Here is a 22,697-nt window from a genome sequence, read left to right as displayed (position 1 = left end):
ACCAGAAAGTCCAGCACCTCGTGATGCGTTTCCTCCGGGTCACGTTTTCATCCCTCTGTCCCCTCGTCTCTCTGTCCCTCTGTCCCCCACCCCTCTGTCCTTCCATCCGTCCCTCCCGGAGCGCGCAGGCAGCCCCCCTGCCCTGAGCACAGCAAAGAGACCAACAGGTCACAGACTCAGGGTGGGAAGCACAAGCTCAGGCACCGGGACAGGTTTCCACCCAACAGGAAACCTCTCGAGTCAGAGCGGAGGGGACGGTGGTTTTCAAGAAGCAGAAGCCCGAACGTTTTTCCTGGAAGCCGACGGCGCTTCCCCCGTTGGGGCTCTCGCCGGGTGATGCTCCGGCCACAGGCGCTTCTCAGGAAACAAATCAGCTCGGTGCGGACAGACAAACGGCGAGGGACGGACAGACAAACAGCAAGATGAGTGCTGGCCCCAAGCAAAACACCTTCCCTGTGTCTCCAGAGATGCAAAGTGACACAAGCTGAGGGCGCTTTCTCAAATAAAGATGAAAAAAATACAACTAAGCTCAAGTCCGGAGGAAATAAATACAAAAGGCAGCACGTTGTACAGAAACTGGTTTGTGTTCCCAGCTCACTGCAGGATATCGGCCACCAAACACCAGGTCCCACCCGGGGCTGGGGTGGACGCATTTACGCTTCTTGCGATTGTATTGTTCACTGAGTATCATCCTCAACCACCACAGAAGTGTTTAAACGAGCAAGATAAGATCTAAATTAAGCCTGGCTGGAAAGGAAGGTGGTAAAAGCAGCCCCGGACAGCGGCTCCGGTGGGAGAATGATGAGGACAGAACTTCGACACAACAGCAAAGCTGCAGTTTAATAAATAATCCATCGGAAGGAGAGATTAGCCAGTCCTAAACACAACCGGAACTGAAATAAATACATTTTATCATTAGCTTAAAAAAGAGAGATACAGAAGCGCAGGCGGCGGCGAACCCGGAGAGCGGAGGAGCCACAAGCCCGCGCTCCGCAGCCACAACCAGCGTCCGCAGCCGTCCCAGCGCAGAGAAAAGAACAAAAAGCGGCGACATAAAAAGTTGCGATGTTGGAAAAGCGACGGCAAAAGAGGAAGCAATGGTTTAACGCAGGTTTTTTTTAACGCGACAATTATAAACACAATTAGTTTCGAGTCACTTGAACCGCTGCCATGAACACCAGAACTGCTGACAGGCAATTAAGCCAATTTACGCTTGGGGCATTGCTGTTATCCACCTGATTTATAAGTCTCTGCAGAGAAATTCTGGGAATACCGATATTAAACCGCCAGGCTCAGGCACGACACAGCAGATCAAAGGGATCTTAAGAAAAGGCTCTTTTAAAAAAATCTGCATTTCCATATAAAGTAACAAAAATTGGCAAAACTAGCAGAATGCTCCGTACAGACGCTCCAGTCTCCACGTGGGACGCTGCAGAATTCCCGGCCCTTCAGAACGAGACGTTCTTCATTCGGGTCCGGTAATTTCGGCTCCGTCACGGGTTGGCCCAAGTCCTGTGTCACGGGCAGAACGGTGCGGGGGTGACATCCCTACCTTGAGGTGACATCGGCGCTGGCAGCAAAGCCTCGGCCGCGGTGGTTTGGCAGAGCTGGGCTGCAGCCACCAGGAACCGGCGGCAGCACCGGCCCCGAGCTCGGGGGCCAACGAAGTGACCAAAACACCTCCGGTCACCGCTCGCCAACCGCGGGACGTCGGCATCGCTGGGAACTCGGGTATCGCGCTGTGACAGACGGGGACAAGGGGCGGGAGGGAGAGGGAACGGGACCAGACACATCGGCTTCAATAAACTATTCCATAAAGGACTTTAAAAAATATATCTCTATATACTTTGTATCATATAAATTATGTTTGTCTTTTTGTAATGTTCTGCTATATTCTACCTGTGAAGCTCTGAGTACCTCAGTGTTTCATTTCACTTCAATTTGTGTGTGAGGGACAAACCTACTTCATTTTAATACAGTGTAAATAAATGAATCGCCAGATGTACTTGGTCAAGCTCCAGTCTAAAAAAAGGCATTTTTGTGAACAACACGGAGTCGGGATTGCTGCCTGGGAGTCTGAGTGAGCGGATTTGCTTTGGGAGAGAAGTTTGCTGGGCACACACAGCACAGACCATTCCAGTAACATCTGGGGATCTGGAGCATCGTCACAAAGAGCCTGGGAAAACTGGAGCCACCGCGGGTCCCCGCGACCTCCCGCCAACTCCGGCCCCGCTCGGCGGTTCAACCGCCTGCACCGACAGCTCTGGGCACCGGGCTGGAGTAACGCAAAACAAGCTCTGAAGTATTTCACTCAAACGTCCATCTCCGATACCCAGCTGGTCCAGCAGGTCGGTGAACAGCCATGAAACGAGCGGCCCGGGCAGCGGTTCGCAGCCCTCAGTACCTGCAGGGAGCGGCGGCTCGGGGTCTGGACTCGATGCTCCTGAGGGTCTCCTCCAACTAAAATTATTCTGTGATTCTATTTTTGGCCACTCTATCCTCAGTTCCCTTAACAACTAATTTCTTAAGTGTTCCCAGTCGGGTCCTTACGTCCCCAGCGATTGCTCGGTGTCATCACTCCTGCTCCGACTCACACCAGAATTGTTTCCTACCCTCTGCCACGTCTCTGTATGTACAACCAGCCGAGCCTTCCCTGCACGTTTGTCTCGGCTCCTTTCACAACGCTCGAGTTCAAGTATCTGCTGCCCTTTCCCAGCGGAGCTGAACGCCGCTGCAGAGGCGCCAATTCCGTTTTCCAACAAAACAAAAGCCTTCGCAGCAGGCGCAGAAACGCTGCGTGGAATCCAGTCCTGTAAGCTCAAATCAGCCGCAATCATCACCAGCGGGAGCCTTTGGACTGAGAAAAAACAAGCTACAGTCGTTATCTGGTTTAATATCAGATGGCAAGAGCCTGGGGAAAAAGAAAAGTGCTCAAGACAAACAGCTGTTTCTGTACCTTTCTCTCAGGAAACTGCCCGTACCAAAGTGCTCGGTTTAGTTGTTTCTTCAGCCTCTGAGGGAACTGCACATCTAAACAACCCTGACAGTTCCAGAAAAAGATTGCTGAAAAATCCTTCTACCTACTACCTCCGGAGGCAGTGACGGACACACGTTACCTCAGTGTAACGACAAAAGAAAATCCGAACAGAAACGCAAATGTTGCTGACCATCTAAGCATTTGTAATTCATGTAGTTGCCTCTGCCCACTCCCATTGTCTCAGTTGCGACTTCTTCATTTTTCTTATCTCCATCAGAACATTGAGTCAGTCGATTTTTTTTTTTTTTTTTGGTCTAAGTTTCCCTTGGGCCAGACCCTCGGGCTGCGCGGATCTGCTCACAGGTGTCGACGCTGCTCCTCCCACGCTCGGTGCTCGTGTCACGGCCGCGCCGGGACCCGCGCCGAGTGCCAAACGCACACGGGGACGGGGCACGGACAGACGCCGCGTCTGGCTGTGGCCGCAGCTCCGCCAGCTCCCGTTAGACACAGACACGTTAGACCCAGCTTAGGCCGAGTGTTTGGCAGGTCACACCACGGAGTTTGGATCACATACGAGGTTTGCTTCAGAGAACAGCTCAGAGCCTCCCGTTCCCATCCGCACCAGACGTACAACTGCGGTTTTGCGCAGTTTGGTTGAAGGGAACCCCTGTCCCTCCCGGCTGCGTTGGCGGCACAGTTTGCACCTCGTGTCCTGTCTCCCACCTCTCCCGGCTCTGCAGCCGGGTCCCGTGGCGCCTCAGACGCTGCTGTCCTCGAGCAGCGGCTCTTTGCCGTCGGCGGCGCCGGGCTGCGGGCTGTGCGGGCTCTGCGCCCCGGCGCTGTGCTTCTTGTGGGCGCCCGGCCGCAGCGCCAGGCTGTGCTCCGGGATGAACAGGGCCACCAGCAGCGAGAGCAGCACGGAGCACGCCCCGAAGAGGAACGGGGGCCCCGGGATGATGCTGCTCTGTAGGGAGAAACGCAACGATTAACGCTCAAGGGCACGGGAAGCCCAGCGCGCGGAAGGATGAAGCTGAGCTTACCTCGTCTGTAGGGTTGGCCATGTTCGGTCTGGAGGCCTTGCCCAAAGTCTCCACCTCGGCCATTTCGTTCAGCTCCACATGGAAGAGATAGAAGACGAAGCCGTAGAGCGCCGGCCCCAGCCCGTTACACAGCCCCCGAATGCCGGTGATCATCCCCTGCACCACCCCTGCGGCAGAGCGGGGAAAGCAAGGTTTGTCTCCAGCTCCCCGGAGAAACTCGGTTTATTCAGAGATGCTCACATGTCTAAAGACGGGATCACACGCTCAGATCTGGACTGACATGCACTCTAAGAGTGGCTGCTGCTGAGCGGTCTTCACTCAGGCCCAGGTTTTAGGAAAATCCGCAATGCCGGGCTTGCTGCTTTCGAGAATAAAATGAGCATGGGCACACCCAGCAATTTCCGACTGAACTGGAATTTGAAGGCAGCCAAGTCTGAGGACTCGGGGTCAAACCAGGAAGCGAACGATTAAACAGCAGCCTCCCCTACACCTCAGACAGGCAACACCCGCCGGGACGGACTCACCGTCAGACCAACCCCGAGCGACTCACCCTGCTGGTCGGGGTCCGCGTTCCTCGACACCATGGCGCTGATGGCCGGGAAGGTGATGCTGGACATGGCAGCCACCGCTCCCGCTGCCCACATCATCCTCGGGAGAAAGAGGCAGCGGTCAGGCTCCCTCTGCCAGGGACACGGAGCTGCCACCAAAGGGACAAACCTGCCGATGCCGGGAGACAGACGCGGGCAAACTCTTACCAGGGCTGCGATCCGAAGCCGTACCAGGCAAGCTGTAGGATCTGGAAGCCCAATCCCAACAGGATGGTGTTTTTGTTTCCTATTGAACGCATGAGAATTCCCAACACCACTGTCTGGAAAGAAAAACAGGCGCGTTCAATGTGCGTGCAAAGAAAGACGACAGCGCTGGAGGAGGACGGGAGCCCGCGGGACTCGTGCCGCGGTGAGACCGGCCGTCACGCTCCCGAAACGCTGTGCCAAACACCAGCACGTCCCTGTCCAGGGCAATCAGAGCACAACCAGAGTGCCACCGAGCAACACGGGGCCACCCCGCGGTTGGTTGTTTAATAAACAGCAGCTCCATTCAGAAGAAAGAGAGACCACAGGTCATGCATGGGTGCGACGGTGTCTGTGCGGCCACAGGGATTCTGAGAACGCACCAGCCTGATTGCCAGAAATTTCGGACATTCTTATTCAGAAATGGCTTCTCACCTGAGCGAGGATTGAGAGAATCCCAACCACGCCAATAAAGGCGGCCACAGTCTCCGAGGAAAAACCGATGACCTGTGAAAACACCAGACAAGGACTTTTCAGGCAAGAGATGAGCACAACACAAGAAACGCCACTCCAACCGCGGCACCAGCGTTTACTGACGTTGCTTATCAGGGACTCAAACACTAATCAGCCTCCCACTGCCCCCCTGCTGCCACAGGAATAACGCGGAAGATCTTCCTTCTGGCTGAAGAAACAGCTTTAAACCACTGGGCTCAGCTTAAACGCCTGAAAGCGGCACAGACAGGCTGGGCAGACGGACAGACCGCCAGCACGAGCTGCACGCGGGTCCTGGCAAAGCTGACAGAGCGGCATCAGCTTCCTCAGGACACCCAGCTATGAGAATATTGGTAGGCTGGGATTTGCTGCTTCGGGAGCCGTCCCGCCCCGCAGACTCACCTGCCGCAGGTACAGGAAAAAGCTGGAGTACTGCCCGGCCTCGGGAAGGTACGAGAGGAACACGGTGATGCAGATGAGCAGAACTGTGGAATCCTGACCCACTTTCCGCAGAGACTGTAGGGAACGGGGAGGGGGATGAGAAGATTTGGAAAAAAAAAAAAAAAAAAGAGTTAATATTGTTAAACATTCTCCAGGTGCAGAGACAGCAAAACCAAGCGCTTAAGTCACCAGTCTTATATCTAAGAAGTGAATGGTGGGATGAAACCAGCCCAGACGTTGCCACAGCACACCAGAGCAGCTGTACCACCACATTGACTCACACCCCAGAATGAGGAATTTTTACCGTTCAGTTTCTCAGATGTACAGTCAAGTGCTTTTGATCGGATTTTTTTTTTTCCCCTCAGACAGCCAAATTAATCTTTCTAGCAAGCAAAGGTGAGATGAAACCGTGCAAAGCTCATCATCATCAGCAAAGGTCCTGAGAGCCAGAACACAAACTCCTGACACAGTCCCATTGCTAAGGAAGGGAATTTCTATTAAAACAACTGGTGCACTCCCACCAAGAGCTGGTCTTGCTTCAGGACACCTGGAGCTGCGTTTAAATGGTTTGTAGCTACACAAAATGGTCAAGGAGCTGCCCGACAGCTCTGGAGATGTGCAGCCTGAACACCGTCCCTGCGAGGGGCTTCCTTTTGCGGAACGCACCTTCCGTCAGAGCACAATTAGCAGAACTAGAGCAAACACAAGCGTTACCAGCACGCGGGAAAACAGCAGCGAGATGACTTACGGCGAACGGATCTGCTTGTTCCCAGGAGATCGGAGCTCCCCAGGAGACCGGGCGCATCTCCTCGGGCAGGGACTCGGGCACGGCCAGCAGGATGAAGCCGATGTCCAGCAGCGCGACGCCCGACGCCAGCACAACCACCAACGTGTCGCTGTAGGCTTGGGAGAGGTAGGCGCCAATGGCTGGGCTCGTGACCAGGCTGGCAGCGAAGGTGGCCGACACCTGGGAGCAGAAAACATGAATAAGCCTCTTCCCCCCAGAGCCCATTTTCTGCCTCAGAGTAACCAGGGTGCGGGTTTCCCATCTTTGCTGGAGATAATCAGGGGGACAGGGACTCCTGCAGACAGAGAGACAACGTATTCTCTGGGTGCAGTCTAGGCTGAGTTCTAGCAAGGGGAAATGAAAGATCACACAGAAACCAGCCCTCACCCTCGGTGCCAAATCGCAGAAGAGCAGGGAGACTGTATTATTAGTGAAACATGCGTCGTCTTCTCACTGACACTGTCCTCAGGCTTGTCAATAAACCTCCCACCCTAATTTTATACCTCTCCTACCTCAAAGCGCCAAACATTCCTTCCAAGAGACAAGCCGGCCGTTCAGCTCCTTACCAAGCCATACGCTGTGCTGCGTTCGTGCTCCTGCGTGATATCGGCAACGTAGGCAAAGATGACAGAAAAGGTGACAGCGAAGACTCCAGACATGGAAATGACGGCGAAGTACCACCTGGAACAGGCACGGCCAAGGGCAGAGTTAGAGCGCGGCCGCACGGAGCCCACGGCTGCTCCATCAGAACCTCTCCCGCATCCTCCTCCTGTCCAGCCCAGAGTGCCCAGAACCCCGAGCTCCAGCCTGGTGCCCAGGGAGTTTTATCACCGATTTCCCCACACGGGAGGGAAACATCAACGTGCCCTGACAGCGATAACACGCCCATGGGGAGAACAGGCACCCATGAGGAACGACGGATCCTTCCTGACGCCGAACCCTCCGGCAGAGCCAGACAAGTACGTCGGTCTCCAGGCCAAGCACCTTCCCCATGGGACAGACTCTGCCACCCCGTCCTCCAACCCCACACCCACAAACCCCCATCGTTCCTCTCCTCACAGCCCCTCGTTATAAACTCACCAGGGACTGATCTTCATCAGGGGAATGGGCGCGCACGTGAAGAAGACGGTGAGGAGGAGGAAGGATTTCCTGCCCCAGACATCAGAGAGAGCACCGATCAGTGGGGCACTTAGGAAGGAAAGCAGACCCTGGGGCAGACAGACAGACAGAGAGAAATCCCGCAGTCAAACTCTGATTGCGGATAGAAAAAAACATCACCTAAAGATAAAAACACGCGGAGACAATCCATTCCCATTTTCTATAAGCAGGCCCACTGAGGCCCGCCTAGTTTCAACTTCTATTACTGGTATGTCAGATGTCATTGATTTTTTATTTTGTTACACTCCAGAATATGGTTACAGGGCTGATCTCATGCTGATGAGAATATTTTCAGCTGAAACACGCAGCTCTGATAGCCCCAAACGACAAGCAGCACGTTGTTCACGCTGCAGCCACACAAGCCGCTGGATTCCTGCGCTCTGTCTGTTCTCCACGTGGCATCAGGCGCACCAGCGACTGCCCCAGACCGAAATACGAACATTTATCTGGCGAATACTGCTTGGCATCAGCAAATGACACAGATTAGAACGGCTCGCCGCTTCTCACGCTGTTACAGATCGAAACAGAAGCCTGGAAGGGATGTCCTCACCTTGACTCCGTGAATCAGGCCGTTCATCAAGAACGTGTGCTGAGGAAACGTCTGGTGCAACACCTGGGGGAAAACAGAACAAATTGCAACTTCGGCAACATTTCCATTCATTTCTGCCACCACCTGACAGCCAAATGCCTCGAAAAGCATGACAGGGAGAGCGGGAAACACCCTGAGGACAAAGCCGCTGCTGTCCCTCCGTCAGGGACATCTTGCTTTTATTAAGCTCCCAAGAGCACCCTTTTTTTTTTTTAATACCTAAAAAATAAGCAACAAATAACAGCAAACTACCAGTAAATTCTAGTAATTTCAGGTCAGGTCCTTCAGTCCCGCTTTCTTGAAATCCTCCAAAAGCTTTCAAAAATCTAGCTCATGTTAAAGTACAATAATCACAAACGCCATTGCCCAACTCCATAAAAGAATTACTATAGCTCCAGCTTATTCACACAGAAAAAGAATTTCAGGTACAAACCATTTCACCCAAGGTGAACTCGATTCCACACGAGCCAGGACCGTTCGGGGGGTCACTCACCGTCAGCATCGGGGTGGTCAGCAGCCCCCAGGCAAAGAACTCCAGGAAAATCACCACCACGGCGTGGTACACGCTGGGCTCTCCGATCCCCTGGCGCTGCAAAACAGTAAAAAACCCACACGTGCCATCGATCGGAGACGTGGTTGGGCTCCAAAACATCACCCCAGCCGCCCCGAGGTGACTCCCCCAGCATCTCCCCGCCAACGCGCCCCAAATGATCGCTTTCCATTTCTTTATCCGAGAACTAAAATCCCTGACGCCATCACGTTTTCTCTAAATGTGTGGGACCGCGTCTTCCCTTCAATCCTCGCCTTAGGGACTTGGCAACGAAACGCCTCAATTCTCGGCGTATTTTGCCCCTGGGAGTTTGGGGAGGTAATTTCCCTCCTCGGTCCCTCTGCCCAGCGTGGAGGGGAAGGCACAGTCCTCGATCGGCCGCTAAAAACCAACAACACGCCTCAAGGCCTGGCTTATCTTTCTTTTCCGAGCGCCCAACATCAGCTGCTGGCCCAGGTTTTCTCCCGCAAAATCACGAGCGCGCAAGGAAAACGAACGGCGCCGGGCCCGACGTCGGGCAGCAGAACGCGCTGTCCCGCAGGAACCACTTCTTGTATCTGCAAACCACACGACCTGAACTCACCGCGACATGTCACCTGGCACTGACGCGTTATTAATAAAGCCACCTGAAGTGTCTGCGATTCCAGCAATTTAGACAGCTTATGACAGCTTGAAGAGCGCCCAGAAGTTAGAAAAACTCCTGCACAAATCTCAAACTCAAAGGGATACTTGATTTGCTATGGGAAACCTCAAATCCACAGGCTTCTTCCAGGCCAAGAGATTGATTTCCTCACCACTAACATATCTACGCCGTGCTCTTGAGACACAAATCCTTTGGCGGAGCAGCCGAAGCTGTGTCTGTGTCAGTGTCCTGCCCCCAGCACTCACCACTACAGATTCGCAGGGTCGGGAATTCTAGAAATGTGACACGCGAATCTTTTACTCGGCCACATCCTCCCAGGGTGTGACAGAATAAAACTGCATTTTGGACAACAAACACAGCTGCAAGTTATTTGAAACAGGAGAGGAGGCAGCAAGAGACGTTATTCTGCTGAAACACCATGTGCACAGGCTCAGTCTGCTTAGAGAACAAACCAACAGCGCCAACACATGAGGGACCCACCCAAGGGTACACAGTCGTCACGAGAAGCCACTTTTATTGCACACAAATGAGATGATGTTTGTAGCACAGGGAGAAAGCCCAAGGCAGCATAAAGATGGTAATGGCTCCGCAGAGCAGCCCCGTCCCTCTGCACCTTCTCACGCAATTCAACATTTCTGCCACATGACTGCAACAAAATTAACGGCCAATCTTGCTTTACGCTTCCAGATGTAACCTGTGTCACAGCTTAACGTCACTCCTTCCACGCGTCACCCCCATCACGTCAGAGCCCCGGACAATTCGGGACGGCCGATCCCCGTCAGGTCGCCCACCCACCGGCTGCTCCGGAAAACGGAGGGAGGCTACGGAAAAAAAGGGAAAAACCTGCAGAAAGACGCCAGGAGCCTGCGGGAGAGGCCGAGGCCAGCGCCTGGCGAGCAGCACCGCCGAGGGACACCCGAGGGACGCGGCGGCCACCCGGCCCAGCCCGGGGCGCCCGTGTCACGGCTGCCCCCGGGAAACGGGGAACGCGCCCCCGCGACGGGGAGGCACCTGTCACCGTCCAAGCGATTGCGGAACGCCAGCGAATTCCCGCACCGGGGAAGCGGCTGCAGAACGTCCCGGGGGCGGCGGCCTCGCACCCGCCCGAGCGCGGGGCCACTCCCCGGGGAGCCCCGGGCGGCGCAGCCGCCAGCGGGCACCGGAGCCCCGGGCAGCCCCGGGCAGCCCCGGCAGCCCCCGCACCGCCCGCGGCCCCGCCCGCAGCTCCCGCCCCCGGGGGCCCGGCCCGGCCCGGCCCCGCGCTCACGCCGGCCCCGTCGCGGATGACGATCTTCTTGGCCAGCAGGACGCTGCGGTTCAGCCGCTTCTTCTTCTTCTTCTCGCCGGTCATGGCGCCGCCGGGCCGCTGCCGTTCGCCGGCCTCCGCGGCTGCCCCATCCTCCCTGCGGCGGGCGGCGCCGAGCCCGGGCCCGGAGCCGGACCCGCCCCGGGCGGGAAGCGCCGGGCCCGGGGCTGCCGGGCGGGGGCGGCGCCGCGGGGAAAGGGCGGCGGCGCGGCTGGCGGCGGCAGAGGGCGGGCCGCCCGCAGGCCCCGCCCCGCCACGCCCCCGTCGCCCTGACAACGTCGCTGACGGGCACTTCCGGCTGTCCACTCCTCGCCGCCGCGCACCACTCCCTCACCCTCCATTGGCTGCTCCGCCTCTTCCTGCTCAGCCGATGTAGCCTCTGATTGGTCAGCGGCGCTGCACCGCCTGTTCCGCCAGGCTGAGGGGGCGGTGCCGTGACGTCACGTCGCCAGGCGGTGGGCGGGGCTGATCCGCGGTGCATGCCGGGATGCGCCGGTCCCCCCGGGGCGGGGCGGAGCTGGGGCTGACCGGGCGGCGGGGCGGGGCCTGTCCCGGGCCCTCCCGCCGTGTACCGGTGCACGAAAACTGGCGGGGGACCGCGGCTCCTGCCGGGGGCGGTGACCGGGGCAGCCCGGAGGGGTCCGGTGACCGGGAGCGGGGGTGACAAGGTGCTGTCACGGGGCGCCGGGGCTGCGGTCCAGCCCGTGTTCACGGGGGGTTTCCTGCCACGAACGGTGAAAAGCAGCCGGGGGGGGCCCTGACGTGATGCTGAGTCCAGAGCCCGGGACCGGCTGCAAACGAGCTAAAAATGCCGCCCCGGGCAGCGGGGGCCGGTGCAGGGAGGGGCGGCTCCGGCTGCCCGGGGCTGCGGCGGCGGGGCCGGCGGGGGCCGCTCGTTGCTCCGGGGCAGCGGGGCCCAGAGCGCTCTGCACGTGCAGTGGGGCAGAACACCCGTGAGCTGCCCAAGGACCCGGTGCCTCCCGTCGGGCTGGCGCCCCCCCGCGCTGGGCACGGACCGAGTCCCCCCGGTTCCCGCTGGAGCTGCCTCGGGAGCACGGGGGAGCCCGACTCGTTCCAATGCTCTGCAGCAATTTAAAAACAAAACCAAGGAGGGCAGAGAGAGAGCAGAGAAGCGGTTCCTAATATGGCAACAGCGAATGTAATTCTATTACCCTGATTTATCGATCGCACTTAGAGCAATTACTGGCTTTCACCCCATCATCGGCCAGGGAACAGGAGACAGCGAGGAGGAGGCAAGACAAAGGCGGCTGCTCGTCGCCCAGGGCACGCTTGGCCTCCGGGGAGGCTCCAGTTTTGTTTGTGCAGCCGGTGTGGGGGGAGAGCTCCTGCCTGCCTGCATGGCAGCATCACCCGCTGCCCCCGCTGAGGAGCATCCTCCCCGGGCAGGGATGCGGGCGGTTCTGCCCGGCCAAGGAGGCTCCGTGGGAGGCTGGAGCCAAGCGTGGGGGCATCACCCCATCGCCTCGCAGGGCTCAGACCTTCTGCCCGTGTGGCTCCTGCTGCCCTGGGCACCGTCAGGAAACCCCAACGGGACCCGCGGCTCTGTCCACATCTCACACCCGGGGGGACACACGGGCTGGCCCCTCTGAGCCCTGCGGTGAGCAGGATGCTGGGCAAGAGGCCCGGGGCCCTTGAACTGCTGGAGAACAGCAGCAGCCGCAGGGCCGTAGGAAGGGCGAGTTACTTGATTGAGGTCAGAAAGTCCCTTAAGGCGGTGTTTTGTTGTGTATTTTTTCCCCCTTTCCTGCTTGCTGCAGACACTGGCAAAGAAGCAAGAAAATGATTGTGCTTTTATTGCCTGAGTTCTCCAGCCAGATAAAAACAAGCGGGAGTCAGATCTGGGGTGAACAAGACCACGGGGCGGGGGGGCCAAGCGCCGGGGGATGCTGGAGGGGCCGGGGGGCCGGGGGATGCTGGGGCGGCCGCGGGTCCGGCGTGGCCGGGGGGCGGGGGATGCGCGGGCGGCCGGGGGGGCCGGGGGGGCGGTGGAGCTCGCACCATGACATCAGCGCGGCGCGGCCCCGGGGGAGCGGGCGGGGGGCGGGAGCCGGCGCGGCGGCGGCCGAGCGGAGCGGCGGAGCGGAGCGGCGCGGCCCCGGGCATGCTCCCGGAGCCCAAGTATGACCGTTTCCGCGACGAGCCGCTGACCGCCCCCATGCCGGCGCCGGCCCCCGAGCCCGGCCCCGCGGCGGGCGAGGAGCCCGAGCCCGGCACCACCTTCTGCGCGCTGCTGCCGCGGATGCCGCAGTGGAAGTTCCCCGGCTCCGCCGGCTTCCTCGGCCGCGGCCCCGCCGGCACCGGCCGGGAGCTCTCGGCGGCGGCCCGGGGGGGCGGCAGCGCGGGGGCCCCCTCGGCGCTGGCCGCCGTGCTGGGCGCTTGCGAGCCGCTGTGCGCCGCGCCCTGCGCGCTGCCGACCGGCGGGCGGACGCGGGGGGCGGCGGGGGCGGCGCGGGCGGCGCGGGCGGAGGCGGCCCGGCCGGGCGGGGACGAGTGGAGCCGCCGCGGCAGCTTCATCCGCAAACCGGCGCAGGGCTGGCTGCACCCCGACGAGCGGGTGCTGGGGCCCGGCGTCTCCTACATCGTCCGGGTAAGTTCCGCCGGCTGCGGGAGGGCGCGAAGCTCCCGGTCCCACGCGTGTCCCGGCTCGGCGGCTCTGCCCGCTTCTCCCCGCGGCTGGCCCAGGGCCGGCTGTGCCAGCAAGGGCTGCAGCCGCGTCCCCAGAGTCCCGCGGGACGTGCTGTGGCACGGGCATCACGGCAGCCCGTGGCACCGTGACCGTGGCCAAGGGGATGTGGTGAGGGTCCGGCCTGGGGGGCGTCCTGGGCAGCCACCCCCAGCATGCGCAGCCTGCGGTCCCCTTGCCCCATGGCAGGTAGCCCGGCCCTGTTAGGCTGCCCACATTGTCTGGCGCACCCTGGGAGAGGTGACACAGTCTCTGCCCCAGCCTGGGATGGGCAAGGGGCCCGGGGATTTTTTGGGCTGAGGATTGGCCCTGGGACCCAGGCCCTACGAGGGCAGCACAAGCCAGAGCACACAGATGAGTTTGTTTGGTCTCAGTGCAGGATCTGAGCATGCGATAGGGCGTTTTGAGGTGGAGGGTGTAAGGATGCCACGCGCTGGGGTAAGAGCCCTGGAGCTGGCACTGAAGGGACCCTTCTCGCTGACACCCGGCTCCTCCCCTCCTCTCCATCGCCTGCCCCGGGCTGGCGACGGTGGCCAGAGGAGGCTGTTCTGGTCGTGTCCGCCCCCGCAGTACATGGGGTGCATCGAGGTGCTGCGCTCCATGAGGTCCCTCGACTTCAACACCCGGACGCAGGTCACCAGGTACGGCCGCGCAGTCCCACGTTCCCGCACCCCAACACCACCCGGAGCCCCCAGCAGCCCGGGGTGCTCCCCCTCCCTGGGGCCCTGCAGAAAGGGGGGGACACGGGGAGCCTTGCCCCATCGGATCTGCCCTGCACGCGGGGACACGGCTGAAGGGCACTGCCACGGATCGATGGGTGGAAAAAGGAGAAGGGAGGTGGCCATGGCTGGGATTACGCACCATGGGGCAGCGCTGCAGGGACTCTGCAGCACCCGGGGCTGCGGGGGCTGATGGCCCCAGACCCCGCGGACCTGCACATGGGGGAGGCAGCTGGGAAGGGGCAGAGCCCTGCAGCAGTGACCGGTGACGGGTAACCGGCAACTGGCCGGGGCTTGCAGGGAAGCCATCAACAGACTGTATGAGGCGGTGCCAGGCGTGAAGGGCATCTGGAAGAAGAAGGTGAGTTTCCACTCAGCCCGACCCTCCTGAGCGAGCTGGGCCTGCAGGACAGGGTGCTGGGGGTGCCTGCCCAGTTTGCAGGACAGAGCCTGGCGGTCCCTTGAGGCACCCTTCTGCCTCCTTCACCCCAGAAAACCTGTTCCTGGGGGGCTGCATCACCCCCATGCTCCTCTCCGCCCATCAGGCTCCCAACAAAGCCCTCTTCTCCATCCTGGGCAAGAGCAACCTCCGCTTCGCTGGCATGAGCATCGCTGTCAACATCTCCGTTGACGGTCTGAACCTCATGATCCCCACCACGCGCCAGGTGAGAGCCGTCCCTGGGGACACGGCCCTGTCGCCTCCCAGCCATCTGCCTCCTGCGAACCGGGGTGCTGGCAGCCCCCATGCAAACCCTGCCATGGGCCATGTCCCCCCTGCAGATCATCGCCAACCACCACATGCAATCCATCTCCTTTGCCTCCGGTGGGGACACGGTGAGATGCGCACGCCCCAGCCCTGGCCAGCTGCGGTCCCTCAGGAGCAGCGGGGACAGGGGCCAGGGGGACAGGGACTGCCTGTCCCGTGGCTGAACCAAACTGTGGGGAAGCCTGGTCCCTGGGCAGGATGTGGGGCTGGGGCTGACCCTGTCCCCTTGCCCTGGCACCCCTGGCCCTGCTCCCCACACAGCAGCAGGACACCGGCCCTGAGCATCCCCTGTGCCCCCAGGACACCACGGACTACGTCGCCTACGTCGCCAAGGACCCCATCAACCAGAGAGGTGACGCTGGCCTGCGCGCCTGGGAGCTGTGCAGAAGAGGAGGGATGCGTTGGGGGATGAAGGCTGGAGGAGGGGATCCCTCGTGGGGGCACGAGGGGTGGCTCAGGGCAGTCCTGGAGGGGGTGGTGAGTGTGTGGGGGAAACATTCGAGCTGTCCGTCTGTCTGTCCGCAGCCTGCCACATCCTGGAGTGCTGCGACGGGCTGGCACAGAGCGTCATCAGCACGGTGGGACAGGCCTTCGAGCTGCGCTTCAAGCAGTATCTGCACAGCCCCCCCAAGGTGGTGGCACCCCCGGACAGGTAGGGGAGTGGGGGGTCCCGCCGTGGCCCCGCACCCCCTGTCCCGGGCACGTCCCCTGGCTGGGGGTCGCTCTGGGAGCCCCTGTCCCTGCAGGTGTGGGGAGGGGTCCAAGCCGGGCAGGGTGTCCCCAGCCGCCCCATCCTCACTGCAGGGCGCTGGGTGCGGAGGAGTCGGCCTGGGGGGAGGACGAGGAGGCAGCTGAGCACGATTACTACAACAGCATCCCGGGGAAGGAGCCGCCCCCGGGGGGGCTGATCGACTCCCGGCTCTGGCACGGCACGATCCTGGGTCATGTCCGCACTCAGCCCATGGGCTCCAGCTCGCCCAGCCAGGTGGGCACCCAGGGCTGCTGCCGGCGCTGCCGCGGGGGTCCCAGGCAGGTCCCACCAGCACCCACCCTGTCTCCTCTCCCCAGGGTGGGTTTGCAGCCAGGCGAGAGCAGAGCAGCCAGCCGGGGCCACCCTGGGACCTGGAGAGCCAGGGTGGGTACCGCCGCAGGGGGACCCTGGGGACCGTGAGCAGGGTCCCTGCGGCTCTGCCCTGCCCTGGCCGCTGCTGATCCCGGTCCCCGCAGGTCAGCCCTGCGATGGGTACCTGCAGGCGGACGGCCACCCCCTGGGGCTGCAAGACTACGAGGAGCACATGTACGTGAACACGCAGAGCCTGGACGCCTGGGAGCCGGAGGTGGCAGCTCGTGGGGTGCCAGATGAGAGCCCCAAAAAGGACCTTTTTGATATGAGTAAGCGCTGTGCCAGGGGCTGGGGGGACACAAGCCGGGGGCAGCAGGGCTGTGCTTGGGGCATGGCAGGTGGCACCATCCCCTCCGTGCCTGGGCGCAGGCACAACGTCGTGTCTGGTGTGGCCATGGCGCAGCGGGGTCCGTCCCGGAGGTGGGTCCAGCTGTAACCGCAGGTCCTGCTGCTGCTGCTTGGCCCGGTGCTGTCCCTGCCATGCCCTGGGAGGGTGACACCCCGCACCCCCCGGCTCCTGCAGGGCCGTTTGAGGATGCCCTGAAGCTCCATGAGTGCATCGCGGGGGGCGGCACCAGCCCCCCCATCGAGGACCAGTGGCCGAGCCCCCCCACGCGGAAGGCCCCCATCGCCCCCACGGAGGAGCAGCTCCGGCGGGAGCCGTGGTACCACGGCAGGATGAGCCGGCGGGACGCGGAGCGGCTGCTGCAGGCGGACGGGGATTTCCTGGTGCGCGACAGCCTGACCAACCCAGGGCAGTACGTGCTGACCGGGATGCACAGCGGGCAGCCCAAGCACCTGCTGCTGGTGGATCCCGAGGGCGTGGTAAGGGCGGGGGCATGGGGGACGATGGGGATGGGGAGCAGGCACCAGGGTTTGCGTGGAGCCCCCGTGCAGGCGGCAGCTCTCCGGGGTTCAGGACCGCCGTGCCCCCGGCCCCAGGTGAGGACCAAGGACGTGCTGTTCGAGAGCATCAGCCACCTCATCAGCCACCACCGGCAGAACGAGCAGCCCATCATGGCTGCGGAAAGCGAGCTGCATCTCCGCCAGGTTGTCCGGAGGAAGCAGTGATGCCGGGGGTAAGAGCCCCTGACCAGCTCCCTTGTGCCAGACCCACTGCAGCACGGGGGCAAAGCCGGGGCCCCTCCACACTCCTCCACTGGAGCCCGGTGGTGCTGGATGTCTCTGTCACTCCCACATTTCCAGCTGGGTTGTCCCCAGGAGCAGCTGTCACGCGAGGACTCCCGATGGGCCTGAACCCCCTGCAACCCTCCCCAGGCTGCGGCCAGGATGAAGCTGCTGCGGGGAAGACGCAGGACAGGGACAAGCCATCGGCATGGCCGGCACGGCCAGGGCTGCTGGGAGGGAGGCGTCCCACGGCCCCCAGGGACCCCCCAGCCGGCTTGGGACTTCGGCAGGTTTTTATGGCATACACAGCCCCTTCTCCAGCCTGTCTGGCTCGGGGTGCGGGTTCATGGTTTGGAATATGTTTCTAATTAAACCTGGAAATGAGCGAAGCGCCTGGGTTGTTCCTGCCACTTCCAGGCACGGTGCTGGGACCTGGGTCCTGCTGGGTCCCCTCTGCTTGCCCTGTCCCAAGCGGGTACCCGTGGCCTGCCCAGCTCTGCCCCGCGTGCCCGGTGATGCCACCGCGCTGCCAGCACCCACCTCGGGGAGCAGGGTCACCCCGGCATCCTCTGCCCCTCACTGAGGACGGTTCCCCCGGGACGGGGCTGCTGGGTGCGGGCTGAGTCAATGAACTAAATAAGCCCCTAAATAAAGCCCCGTAATGAATGTGTAATTTTCCATTGATAGTTGAATACCTACAGGGACGTGGCGCTTCCATCTCAGCTGCTATTTTTTGTCATGTAGTAATGCATCTGCAAAGATAATTGCGCCGTTCCCTCAATAGCACAGGCAGGAAAAGGCAGCGAGAGCCCAAACTTTCTTATTTTGCTGCCGGAGAATCAGCCTGTGCCTTTCACCAGCTGCTGCTGGCTCTGCCCTGGCCCCTGGGTGCTGCTGAGAAGCAAAAAACAAAAAACCATTTAAACAAATACGAGGCCTTGATTGAGTTAAGTATGGACATGAATAATGCAGTCAGTGCACCACAGAGTACTCCCCTTGGAAACCAGATTTCTTTCTGTGTGCTTTGCGCTCCCAGTGCGGCTCTGCTCTGGACTGGTCCTCGCTGGGTCGGGGGCGAGGGGAGGGTGAGGGAGGAGGGGGCTGCGGGGGCTGGAGCTGGGCGATGGTGGAACGAAGCAGATAGCGGTACATGCTGAAAGCGCTGGCGGCTGCTGGTGCATTTGGAGTAGCAGTCTGTAGGCTCCAGAGTTAACGCCAGGCTGAAGGGGAGTAACACACCTCTCAGAGCTGCTCCTTCAGCCCACGGGACGGCCAAGGTGTTTGGGGAAGGTTTGGAAGCCACAGAAGAGCGACTGCAGAACGACACACCTCGGTGTCTCTGCCTGACCGCTGCAGCTCCTTTTCTGCCTGGAACCCGGCAGCCCAACCCCGAGCCGAGCCCAGGCGAGCTCAGCGCGGCAGCTCCGAGCACCCGGCTCCTCTCCATGCCCTGAGCCGAGTGGGCCGGGCTGGCCCAGCTCCAGCACTCTTTGTTATCACCAGGGAACTCAACCATTTCTGCACCTTGTTTACCCACCGTTGCGCAGGGTGGAGGAAAGGCAAACACCAGCCTTTTGTTCACCACCCTCCCTTTCATCCTCCTCTCCGGGCTCCATCTGGCCCCTCTGCCCCCACGGGACCCAGGGCTCAGCTCCAAGTCAGGATGCAGAGGGAGCCGAGACCTCCCGCCTCCCACATGCGCTGCCCGGCTGCGGCGGCCCCGCCGGAGGAGCTGAATGCGCCCACCGTGCCAGGCTCGCCCTCCTTCCCGGTGGTTGTTCCCAGCCCTGCACTGCCGTGGGGTGACGGTGCCATCCCTGCAGCCTGACACATCCACAGGCCAGCAGCCAGGGAGGAACAGCTATAAATCCGCCTGGTAGCTAGGCTGGGGCCGATCACCCTGGTTTGAGTGTCTCCTGTCCCCCTTTTGCTCCCCCTGTAGCTCCGGGACCTGCAGTGACGCTCCGTGAATCCTGCTGACGTTTTGCCCCGTTGCCCCCAGCACCACTTGGGCCGTGTCCTCCCCCAGCGCTGGCTCTGCCAGGTGCTGCTGAGATGTGTGACATGTGGCACTGCCTCTCCCCTTCTCCAGCCACGATATTAAACCACTTAATGCACTCAGCGAGTCCTTGAGCTCCGAGCGCCTTGGAGAGCTGTTGGCTTTGTTCAGCGCTTTGATGAGCTCAAGAGCTCGGAGGGGAGAACGAGCTGCGCCCGGAGGGGGACCGGCTCCGTCCCACCGGCCTCGGTCCCCGATCGCGCTCCGGGCGGGAGGGGCTGGGGGGACCACGGGGCCGCTGCCTCCGGGTCCCCTCGCCCCGCTCCCGGTCCCATCCCAGCCTAGGCTCTCCCGTGAGCGGGCGGCCGGGTGTCCCGGGGCCGGACCCCCGCAGCCCCTGAGCATCAGCACCCCGGGGCCGCTCGGGCCGGCTCGGTGCCGGTGCCGGTGCCGGTCCCGCCGGGCGCGGCGCGGGGAAATGCGGGGGCGCCGCGCTCGGAGGATTACGGCGGCGCGCGGGAAGGAGCGGGGCCGCCGCCGCCGTATAAAAGCGCGTCCGCGCGCGCCCCGCCCGGGCTGCGGCGGCGGCGGCGGCTCCGCTCCGGTGCGGCGGCTCCGGCAACTTCCCCAGCGCGGCGGTCGGTAGTTCGGTCGGTTCGTCGGTCGGTCCGGGCACCGCGTCGCGGCCGGTCAGCGGCTCCCCGTGGGCCGCGGCCGCCCCGTCTCGTCGCGACCCATCGCTCGGGGCCGGCGGCGCCGCCGGGTCCGCGTCCCTTGGCGCGGCCGGTTCTTTCCCGTCCCTTGTCCCCGGGCTGGCGTGTCCCGGTGCCCATCGGTGCGGCCGGTTCCCTCCCGTCCCTTCCGCGCTGCTGGGTTTCCGTGTTCCTCGGTGCGGCCGGTTCCCTCCCACCCTTGTCCCCGACCCCCCGGGCTGGTGAGTCCCTGTCTCTTGGTGCCGCCGGTTGTTCCCCGGGCTGACGGCTCCAGTCTGCCCCTGCCGGTCCCCGGTCCCCGGTGACAGCGTTGCTCCTGCGTTTTCTTCCAGCCCCGCACCCGGCAGCAACATGTGGCTCCTGGAGCGGCTGCGCGGCGTGGCGGAGAACGGTGGGTCCCGGGGTGCGGAGGAGTCCCAGCGGGGGTCCCGCTACAGCAACGTCCTCACCCCTGACAAGATCCCCGACTTCTTCATCCCGCCCAAGCTGAGCGCAGCACCTGCCGAGGCTGAGGGCCCGGAGCCCCCCGCAGCACCCGCCCTGGGCCCCTCGGCCTCGGAGCAGGACCTGGCCGGGCGCAAGCCCCCGCGCAGCCCCCGGCTCTCCAGCCGTCCCCGGCCACGGGCTGCTGGCCGGCACATCATCCAGATTGAGAGCGCCGAGGACTGGACGGCTGAGGGGGACTTCAGCACCAACGCGGACCCGCAGGCGCAGACGGCCATGTCGCTGCCCTACGTGCCCAAGGCGCAGACCTCCTACGGCTTTGCCACGCTGGTGGAGAGCCCCCACACGCGGCGCAAAGAGTCGCTCTTCCACAGCGAGCACAGCAGCCTCTGCCCCTCGCCGGCCACCTCGCCCAGTGCCCAGCGCAGGGCCAAGCTCAACGGTGAGAGCGGCCCCCGGGCGCCCGCCGACCTGGGCGCAGCCCTCATGCACCCCGGCCGCTACTTCAGTGGCGGCGAGAGCGACACGTGTTCCTCGGCCGAGTCCTCGCCCTTCGGCTCCCCACTGCTCTCCCGCTCCGTCTCCCTGCTGAAGATCTTCAGCCAGGAGAGCCAGTCCAAGGTCATCAAGCTGAAGCACTCGGTCGCCCGCAACAGCTCGCTGTCCACCGACGACAGCTCGGCCGACACCAGCCCCAGCGCCCAGCGCCGTTCCAGGAGCGCCCCAGCCGGGGGGCAGCCGCCCGCCGCCCTCCTGCCCCTGGACCTGCCGCCGGGCCGTGACCGGGAGCACAGCCTGCGGCTCAGCCGGGGCGGGAGCCTGCGCCTGACCGCCGAGTACGACCCCTCCAACGCCCGGCTGCGCGTGCGGCTTGTCTCCGCCGAGGACCTCTACGATGCCCTCGTCGACCTGCGCAGCATCAACTGCTGCGTCTCGCTGTGCCTCAACCCCGGGAAGCTGCAGAAGCAGCGCAGCACCATCGTCAAGAACAGCCGCAACCCCATCTTCAACGAGGACTTCTTCTTCGACGGGCTGGGCCCTGGCCACGCCAGGAAGATGTCCCTGAAGCTCAAGGTGGTCAACAAGGGCAGCAGCCTGAAGCGGGACACGCTGCTGGGGGAGAAGGAGCTGCCGCTCACCTCCCTCCTGTCCTGCCTGTAGGCACTTGCTGCCAGCCCTGGAGGGACCCTGCCTGCCGGGGGGGCCGGCCTGTCCCCCGGCCTCGGAGCGGGTTTGAAGGGCCCCTCGGAGGAGGGCTGGGCTGTGGCGGAGCGCGTGGTCCCTGGGGCTGCGCTGCTGTGGGGCTCTGCGGTGGGGCGGCCAGGGCTGGCAGCCGCAGCCTCTCCCCTCTGCTCCCCCCTGGGGCTGCGTCTCCTGGAGCCCAGCGGGGAGGCACCAGCCCGTCTCCACGGGGAAAGATGGATGTCACCTGCTGGGCTCTTCCCTCCCTGGTGCCCACGTTCCCAGCTGGCCAGCACAAAGGTTGGAGGTGGGTAGATCTCTGTAGCATACTTACTGCCACCTCTCTCAAAGCCCCGGCTGCTGGAGGCAGGTGATAGCGTCAGTCTCAGCTTTAATTTAAAAGACAAGTTTCTAGTCTTGGAAACTGCAGAGAAAATACTGCAGAGGTGACCCAAGAGTGGGCCAAGGGAGGTGACCCTGGGGGATGAGTCAGGTGTGTGGGTTTTGAGCCTTTCCTACACTCTCCCCAGCCCTGCAGGACTGCACAGATGTGCAAGTCTTGGTCTGACACCCACAGCCTCCCAGGATGTCCCCCCCGCCCCCGGCAGCACCCCCCGCTGCTGACACCCTGCAGGAAACTGCTCCTGGAGCTCCAGGGGCTTTGGGTTTGCCCAAACCCCCAAATTGCCTGTGCCCAGCCCCTCTCTGTGGGGCTGGCATTGCCATGGGGGGCCTGGCACCCCTTGCCCTGGGTGCTGTCGCAGCCAACACACTTGCTGACAAAAGCTGGGGTGACAGGAGTAGCCCTCCCTGAGTGCTGGTGGCTCTGGGGATGTCCCCAGGGGTTGCTGGCGGGGGTCAGGCTGTGGCTGAGGCTCCCCCACCCTCTGCCCTCCCTCACCGGGGGGGCTCTGGCTTGTGAACCGCTGCCCCCGCTGGGTGGGGGGACGTGTCCCATGGGGCCACGAAGCCCCAGTGCCCAGCGGGGAAATGCTGTGGGGGATAAAAGCGGCGCCTTGTTGTTGTTTGGTGTGGTGTTACCCGTTGCTTCGGGCTCTGCATGTTTCTGTGGAAAGGAGCAGAATTCGCGGCGCTCCTGTCCCTGCCTGTTGCAGCACGTGTGGACACACGCACACATGTGTCCC

The 22,697-nt window shown here is 62.3% G+C and overlaps 3 protein-coding genes across 8 annotated transcripts; 2 read left to right on the top strand and 1 right to left on the bottom strand.

Moving 5' to 3' along the window:
* Positions 1-814: 814 nt before the first annotated feature.
* LOC135998945 (hippocampus abundant transcript 1 protein-like) lies at positions 815-11,000 on the bottom strand. 3 transcript variants are annotated; one of them, XM_065652281.1, is made up of 12 exons: positions 10,736-11,000; positions 8,769-8,864; positions 8,237-8,299; positions 7,609-7,736; positions 7,095-7,209; positions 6,490-6,708; positions 5,703-5,816; positions 5,244-5,315; positions 4,773-4,885; positions 4,568-4,665; positions 4,018-4,089; positions 815-3,941 (listed from the first exon to the last, which is right to left on the bottom strand). In XM_065652281.1, exons 1-12 carry the CDS (start codon positions 10,817-10,819, stop codon positions 3,574-3,576), a joined length of 1,542 nt encoding a protein of 513 aa, XP_065508353.1. In that variant the 5' UTR covers positions 10,820-11,000; the 3' UTR covers positions 815-3,573. The 3 variants fall into 3 exon arrangements, with proteins under 3 accessions (XP_065508353.1, XP_065508354.1, XP_065508355.1); XM_065652282.1 differs by having other exon boundaries at positions 3,633-3,941; positions 4,018-4,184; XM_065652283.1 differs by lacking the exons at positions 815-3,941; positions 4,018-4,089 and adding an exon at positions 4,299-4,427.
* A 1,794-nt stretch (positions 11,001-12,794) lies between these two features.
* Positions 12,795-17,634, top strand: SHC2 (SHC adaptor protein 2). Of its 4 annotated transcripts, none has more exons than XM_065652271.1 (13): positions 12,795-13,382; positions 14,049-14,119; positions 14,498-14,558; positions 14,743-14,862; positions 14,978-15,031; positions 15,264-15,315; positions 15,489-15,615; positions 15,768-15,948; positions 16,032-16,098; positions 16,191-16,355; positions 16,610-16,911; positions 17,029-17,165; positions 17,314-17,634. In XM_065652271.1, the coding sequence occupies exons 1-12, from the start codon at positions 12,795-12,797 to the stop codon at positions 17,155-17,157; spliced, it is 1,917 nt and encodes a 638-aa protein (XP_065508343.1). In that variant the 3' UTR covers positions 17,158-17,165; positions 17,314-17,634. The 4 variants fall into 4 exon arrangements, with proteins under 4 accessions (XP_065508343.1, XP_065508341.1, XP_065508342.1 ...); XM_065652269.1 differs by having other exon boundaries at positions 17,308-17,634; XM_065652270.1 differs by having other exon boundaries at positions 17,293-17,634.
* A 2,496-nt stretch (positions 17,635-20,130) lies between these two features.
* On the top strand, positions 20,131-21,531 carry C2CD4C (C2 calcium dependent domain containing 4C). Its single transcript, XM_065652284.1, has 2 exons — positions 20,131-20,147; positions 20,259-21,531. Exon 2 carries the CDS (start codon positions 20,278-20,280, stop codon positions 21,529-21,531), a length of 1,254 nt encoding a protein of 417 aa, XP_065508356.1. The 5' UTR covers positions 20,131-20,147; positions 20,259-20,277.
* The last annotated feature ends 1,166 nt before the right edge of the window (positions 21,532-22,697 follow it).

This window comes from Caloenas nicobarica, chromosome 27 (genome assembly GCF_036013445.1).
Source record: "Caloenas nicobarica isolate bCalNic1 chromosome 27, bCalNic1.hap1, whole genome shotgun sequence".
Taxonomy (NCBI): Eukaryota; Metazoa; Chordata; class Aves; order Columbiformes; family Columbidae; genus Caloenas; species Caloenas nicobarica.
Note: the sequence above shows the minus strand (reverse complement) of the source record. Positions and strands in the feature narration are given on the sequence as shown.